Source organism: Serinus canaria, chromosome 10 (genome assembly GCF_022539315.1).
Source record: "Serinus canaria isolate serCan28SL12 chromosome 10, serCan2020, whole genome shotgun sequence".
NCBI lineage: Eukaryota > Metazoa > Chordata > Aves > Passeriformes > Fringillidae > Serinus > Serinus canaria.
The window spans coordinates 2,484,558-2,491,906 of record NC_066324.1 but is presented as its reverse complement, the minus strand read 5'-3'; the positions used below and the strand labels follow the sequence as shown (position 1 = coordinate 2,491,906).

The 7,349-nt window shown below is 44.5% G+C and overlaps 2 protein-coding genes across 5 annotated transcripts in view; both read right to left on the bottom strand.

Moving 5' to 3' along the window:
- The window catches only part of RPL4 (ribosomal protein L4), a 342,845-nt gene that overhangs the window by 35,192 nt on the left and 300,304 nt on the right, over nt 1-7,349 (bottom strand). The window lies entirely within an intron of this gene.
- Nucleotides 1-7,349, bottom strand: part of MEGF11 (multiple EGF like domains 11) — a 254,555-nt gene that overhangs the window by 30,510 nt on the left and 216,696 nt on the right. For all 4 annotated transcript variants that reach the window (XR_007778325.1, XM_050978234.1, XM_030228390.2 and 1 more), the window contains 3 exons: nt 6,379-6,513; nt 3,059-3,187; nt 86-214 (listed from right to left, as the gene is read on the bottom strand). Coding sequence is in view for 3 of the 4 variants with exons in the window: in XM_050978234.1 (XP_050834191.1) it covers nt 86-214; nt 3,059-3,187; nt 6,379-6,513 (393 nt within the window). In the remaining variant the exon portion in view is untranslated. The remainder of the gene's footprint in view (nt 1-85; nt 215-3,058; nt 3,188-6,378; nt 6,514-7,349) is intronic.

Genomic DNA, 7,349 nt, shown 5'->3' with positions numbered 1-7,349 from the left:
TTTTCCAGGGAAAACTGCAATACTTGGAAGAGACACGAGGTAGCAGCACATACTTTGGCAGATCCCCTGTCTCTGAAAGGCTTACGCTGAGTGCAGTAGAGCCCCGTCCAGCCATGGGTACATCTACATTCTCCATCGTAGGGGCTGCACAGTGCTCCGTTGTGGCAGTTGCATGAATGAAAGCAATCAGGGCCCCAAAACCCAGTGGGACAAGCTAGGAAAATAAAAAACATCTGTCAGCTGACGAAAAAGAAAGCAATGACACTGTGTTAGTGCTGTGGAGGAGCAACAATAAAGGGAGAACCCGTGAGACACCAGCAGGGCAGAACCTCACACTGCTGAACTTGGCAGTGACTCCTGGACAGTGACCAGTGCTCCCTGGGCAGTGACCAATGTTCTCTGGACAGTGGCTGGTCCTTCCAAGCCACCAATTGCTCTCCAAACCCTGGTGCCACCCTGTAACCTCTCCCTGGCACAGGGATTTCTGGCAGCAGGTCAGTGGAGGGATTTTGCCCCTCTGCCCCACTCAGGTGAAACCCCACCTGCAGAGCTGCCTCCAGTCCTGGGGAACAACAGCAGAAGGATTTGGAGCTGCTGGAGCAAGTCCAGAGGAGGCCACAGAGATGTTACAAAGGCTGGAACCCCTCTGCTCTGGAGCCAGGCTGGGAGAGATGGGAATGTTCAGTTTGGAGAAGGCTCCAGGGAGAGCTCAAAGCCCCTTCCAGGGCCTAAAGGGGCTCCAGGAGAGCTGGAGAGGACCTGGGACTAGGGATGGAGGGACAGGACACAGGGGGCAGGGATAGATGGGATATTGGGGAGGAATTGTTCCCTGGGAGGGTGGGCAGGCCCTGACACTGGTACCCAGAGAAGCTGTGGCTGCCCCAACCCTGAAGTGTCCAAGGCCAGGTTGGACAGGGCTTGGAGCAACCTGGGATGATGGAAAGTGTCCCTGCCATGGCAGGGGTGGAATGGGATGGGCTTCAAGGTCCCTTCCGACCCAAAGCATTCCAGCATTCTGTGACTCCATGATCCCCTGTGTGGGGCAGGATGCAGGATCAGGTCTCTGCAGCCATGAACCAGTGACCCTCAACACAACCCCAGTCTGTGCTGTGGCCACTCTCCATGCCTCACTGGCATTATCTGCAAGGACAATTTAGGCAGGGTTGCAAGATATAGAGGTAATTTAATTTTCTTTTTGACATGCTGGAATTCTTGCATAACAAAGCCCAGCTATTCAGGTTTACTTTGCTATGCAATCAACCACTAAAATTACCACATTCATTTGAAGCACAGAGTGCTACTCCAATCATGAAAAAAAATGTAAAGAAAACTTCTTCCAGCATGAATTCCCATCCACAAATTCAGATTGCTATTGTTGTTGGGGGGCTAATATTAAATTAAAATCTCTGGGTCTATTTTATATTTCAACAAGTACAATACTAATACATTAAAAAAAGTTATTGTAAGCCTCCCTCCAAAAATGAATGCAGTAAGTTACTGTTATTAGTGCCAGACTAAAAGATCTGAAATTATGATAGGCCTTCCATATAACAACTATATTTTTGCTTTAAAAAGCACTTTCCATTGCTTCCTGCTAAAGACATGAATTAATAAGGCACAGTTCCCAGGAAACCTGAAAGTACAGACACCAGGCCTATTTCCATGGATGCCAATGGCTCCATGGATGATAAATGGAAGTTTCTGGCATTTGACAGACACCTCTAAAGCCAGAATGAATGGCCAAAAAAACCCTGCCATGATGTAAATCAAACAAAAGGTCACTGGACTCACACAATGTAAAGCTGAGCAGGATTTGGCCTGAAGTGTTTGTGCTATAAGCAACCAGAAATACTTTTCCAATGCTGTTCTAAGGCAGAGCTGCAGGGGCTGTTAGTGAATCCAGAACTGGCTCTGGAGTTGGAGCTAAAATTATCTCCTGAGAGTTCCAAGTCCAGGTCGTTCCAGGTTAACGGGAGCACAGGGCCAGAAATAGCCTGGGAGGGGAGGCCAGGTGCCCAGGGAGCCTGGAGTGGGACAGGGTCACCTTGGGAGAGGTTCCCTTTGTGTGCAAGGAGTAACTGAGCAAAGAGCCACGTCCCCCTCTGCTCATCCAGACCCCAGAGTGCCCACAGCCAGGTGCTGCCTGCTCGACTGCTCCTGCTGCCCTGGCCTGCCTCACTCTGTAAGGAACACCATCTTTCTTCAAGGTTAACAGACACTAACAGACATTTCCCAATTAGATGGCTAAGTATAATGAGGAATATGTGCAGCTTTCTGTCTTTTTTCCCTTTTTTTCCCTGCTGTTTTTGAGTGACAGCAATATTCTGCCTGTGGAAGACACACAATAAAAGCAAAATTACAGCCGTCTGTTTTTATCCCATTCCTGCTTTATCACTTGGAGTTTAATATATTTTACTCTGGAATGCTGTCTAATATGCTAGTTGTATCCTGAATATGAAGTAACATTTCTGAATGATCGGATATTGCCTCCCTCTGTGATCTAGCTTCAATTAAGGGATGCTCTCAGGAAATGACACTTTGGGATCAGCAAATGCCAATCTTCTACCTGGGCAATTTTCAGAAAGAAATCCTTCATCCCTACAAGGCCACATTGACTTTTACAATTAAATTACATTTAATAGAAATATTTCAGCTACCTAATTTCTCAATTCGAGGGATTTGGTACATGAAAACATTTACTGGTTAATAATGTCTAAATGTAATAGCTGAAAAAAAAATTATTTCAAAAAAATAAATAAAAAGGAATCCAGCTAGAAATTAAAAGGGAGCATGGAGCTTTCTTTTCTGATAAGAGCTTGTGACCTCCCTTTCCTGGAATAAAAGCCAGTCAGGGCTTCTTCAAACTCCAAATGCAGAAACTAATTCCATCCAAAGCTAACTTAGATTAATTAATAGAAATCCGCTTTAAAGAGAGTGAGGCACTGGCTGCAATACAACAGGGATTTCCCCAGAATCTGTTTTTAACTTTCAGAAAGCACTAAACAAGCACAGCAATAGGATATTTGAAGGCAGAGGTGGAAGACGCCCCCTGGCTTACTCTGGGAGCAGTCCATGCCTATCCAGCCCGGGAAGCACTGGCAGGATCCGTCGATGGGGTTGCAGGTCCCGTTCTCGGTGCACTGACACACCTGGGCACAGTCCTTCCCAAACTTCCCACTGGGACACACTGCAAACAAAAGGCACTTTGCTGCAGCCTCTTCAAAGGCAAGGGGAGCAAATCACAGGACTCAACATTTAGCAATTAGAGATAAAATTAATTACAACAGTTTTTCTTTGATGAAGCAAAATTCCTCTGGAAAGCAGGAAAAGTATTCGAGCCCATTTTGCTTACATCCCAGGAGTAAAAACAATAGGAAAAAGTCATATCAAAATCCATTTTTCTGCTGGAAAATTAAGCTAATATAGTCAGAAGATTGCAATTATTGAAGGGCAACATGGGAGGATTACAAGAGGAGAGACAAAACAGAGAAGTGGGGTCATTAGGAAAGGAAAAGAGCTAGAAAACCTTAAGAGAATTCAGTGAGTATCAGCCACAAGTGAGTGGCTGGGACTGATCTGGTTTCCAAGGATTTATCTATATTTATATTTATGTATGTTATATATCTGTTGGACTGAGAGCTATTTCACAAATGTGCTGCATCCCAACAAAATCAGCACCTCTCCCTGTGTGTAAACCTAGGTGAAGTTGGAAGAAAAGAAACTCTCCATTTTCTTCCAGAGTCATCTTCTCACATCCTAAGCACAGTGACAGGAAACTAATAGACATGTAGATCTTCAACCTCCCACCAAATTATTGGAAATCTTTAACGTTAAAGTTGATGGAAAGCTCTGCTCAGTAACAAATGAAATGCTTCATTTCTGGGCTCTTATTGGCTGTGTTCCCTGACAAAAACAGATGTATTTTCAAAACAAGATAAAACATACAGTCCATCTTTGCAAAGAGTGTAACAAATGGAACTGGACTTGGATCCTGGTAAGTAATAGCGATGTCAAAAAAGTGATTAAGGCACTTCCCTGAATTATGCAGCTGTTTCACCACTTCAGCCTCTCTCACTTTCTCAAAAGTAGTCTCTTCAGGTGACCTCAATCTATCCTGACTGTGAATCAGCCACAGATTGAAATCCTGAGCTGTGATTCATTGGCTTTTATATAATGTGCCATCCTCTGCTCTTACAAGAGCAGAGTATTGTTTTCTGCTTGTGTTCCTATAGACTATGGACTTATCTGTAGGAGTGGATAAAGCTGGGTTTGGCTTTCACACTGTGAGCTAAACAGAACTGTTCCTAAGTGAAAAGAGATAAAACTAAACACAATACACAGCCAGGATGGAAAGAATACACAGAAAAGGAAAGCAGAACCTTCCTATCACAGCCAGCAAACACTGAACTGATCTGTCAGCCCTGGCTCCTGGACAGGCCACACCATTATTCCCTTCCAGTGCTCCAGGCACTGTTTTATGGCATCTTTGAGGCAGAGAAAGGCAGCAGCACCTTGATGAAGGCTGGGGTTTGTATGTACAGAAAATGGAATTCTCAAAGGACTTCATTCGAAGAGGAGCTGATTTGCTCTGCACCATGGAATACTGATGGATCAGGGCAAGATCTGTGATCCAAACAGAGCTGCTGGCAAAGGGACCAGGTTACACTTTGGTGCACACAGGCAGAGCTGGCAGAGGGGTTCCCTCCACAGGAGCTCCCCTTGTCTCTGGGAAATGGGATGGTGCCCTCTGGAATGTCAGCACAGAGGGATGACAAAATGGTTTTTCTCCCTTATTTAAACAACCTGGTTGTGGACTGACAGAGAGACTCTTGTGAAGATGGGAGATCCAAATCCAAGCACTTTTTAAATGGCTCAATCATTTTTAGAGAGCTGTAAAACAAGGCCTAGTGCTGCTTTCTTCTGCAGCAGCCTGAGTGTACAACACAGACTGGGATGTTAATTAGCTGAGAAAGCCCTGAAGTGGGACTCCCAAAGTCCCTGTGGGATGTCAGGTGTGTTCTAGCAGTGATAACAAGTTATTATCAACCCATCTCGCTCTGGGATTGTGAAAGATATTCAGAAAACAGCTGTTTAGTTGTTTGCAGCTTGGAATCCTTGGCACAACTGAGTCAACCTGGGCAGTTTTGGGGGTTACACAGCTCCTCACATGCACATACTGCTGGGGGAAGAATGTTCCTGCACGAGGAAATGAGAATTCCAAAGTGAAATCTTCATTTCACGTTTTTCTAATGGAAAATTAATTAGCATTTTTCTTTCTACAAAATAAAGTTACATGTTAACTCATTATGACAAACTGCAACACAAATTGATTTTAATTAGGACATGAATATTTTAAGATTAATTTGCTAGATAGATCAACATTTCAAAGTAAAACCAGAAGTGCTGAACATCTGAGCAAAAATAAAATAGTTTTCTTAAGAGGATAATTAGACCTGCTTATGCTTTGAAATCTGGCTAACGTTTCACATAAAATGGACAAATTCACTGAAATACGTTCATTTTAATAAATTAATTGGTGTAATGTTTAGTTGACTATACAGCACAGGAAAAAAAAACCCCATGGTTATATTTAATCTATGCTTAATGATTTTGGGTAGCTGCTGCCTGCAATCCCAAGTTACTGCAAAGCAGGTCATTGGAAGTGTCATTCAGTTCTGGCAGGGATGGTGACTTCACAGGGGCAGCAGCCACTACAAATCACTTCTTTTAAATATCTGTGTAGAAAATCCCCACTGCAGTGTGCAGCAACTGAGAGTGCAGAAGGCTGAGGGATTTTGTGGGTATTTTTAGGCTGAAAATGACACCTGGAGTTAAATGTGGAACTTTGAAAGGTACTGAAAGGTGATGGGTGTTTGGGGGAGCTGAAGTTCCTCTTCACTTGTGAATATGACCTCACTTCTCTGCCTCACTGCAAACTTTCCTGTCTCCTGCACTTGTGTCCATGGTTTTAGCCATTCCCAGCCAGGTCCTGCACAGTGCCAATGAGGTTTTCTGCACTGGTGTTTGGGATTGTTCACCTGAGCTGGCCTTGACCTTAGCCCTGTCCTGCTGCAAAGATCCCAGGAAGGTGCTATCAACATTCAGGTGAGGACAGGCTGAGCAGCAGGAAAAATGAAGCCATTGGATGCTGATGTATTTACAGCAGGTGTCTCATTCCACAGCCATTTCAATCCAGCGTGGCAGAGCTGGATTATTTATGAAACCAGGAGCACATCGTATTTCCAAGAGGGTGACTGAGTACCTGTTCGCATTTTCCCTCTGAAGGAAAGATTTCCTCGGGACCTAAACTGCAGGAAGGAGTGCAAAGGCAGGGAGCAGGGGCTGGGGCTGGCTGCAGAGCTCGGAGGGAGGCGGTACCTTGGTTGCAGAGGGGCCCCGAGAAGCCCGGCAGGCAGTCGCAGAGCCCGGACACGTGGTGGCAGGGACCATTGCTGTGCACGCACTGGGGACACGCCTGGCTGCAGTGGTGGCCGTAAAACCCGGGCGGGCAAACTGCAAACAGAACAAACCAAGCTGTCACAGCTTTTCCAACGTTTTCTCATCACTCTGAGCTCCAGAATTCTCTGTCTGTCTTAATCCCAAACCAATTTTTCTTAATTTATCAAGCACAATTTTGTGGACAGCTGAAATGATGAGGCCTGTTGGATTGTTCCATGTCTAATAAAGTGCAAGCTCTGGTAAAACTGCTCCTATGTTCAAACATTCCCACCTTCCTTCCTCATGGAAGTCCTTGGCTGTTTAATACCACAGCAGAGTTCTCAGCAGCCTCTCTCTCAGGACGCTCATTTGAGTCTCTCTAACCTGGACTCTTTGGCAAAACAGGAGTTTAAGATGTTTGAGACCTCACAGCAGATATGGTTAACAACACACATTCCAAAGATTTTAGGGTAGATAGGAAAAGAAAGAATGGCATACATTTACAGACAATAGAAGCTCAGAAAGATGGAAACTGAGTCCAGAAATCAGAGAAGGTGTATTAGGAAACAATATTTTATGTCAAAACCAGTGTGCCAAAAGCTGATTTCCAAACCTCTCTGGTGCAATGCCTGTGCTCAGCTGGGAGGAACAACAGCCATCAAGTGATGAACAGAAGCCAATAATGGTAATTATGTAACACCTTGCAAAATCACCTGATTTGAATCAGTAATCACATCAAATAACTGACTAAACTTGGAATGAATTGTGTGCTTATTTTGCCTAAAACCTGGATTGAAATTATTGCAGAATTTGTGCATCAGTTATGGAATCAGGATTATGGCTCGGTATCTCTTCTAAAAGCAGAGTTTTGCTTCTAAGAGCATGTAGAGTGAAAAAGCATCCACTGTCCA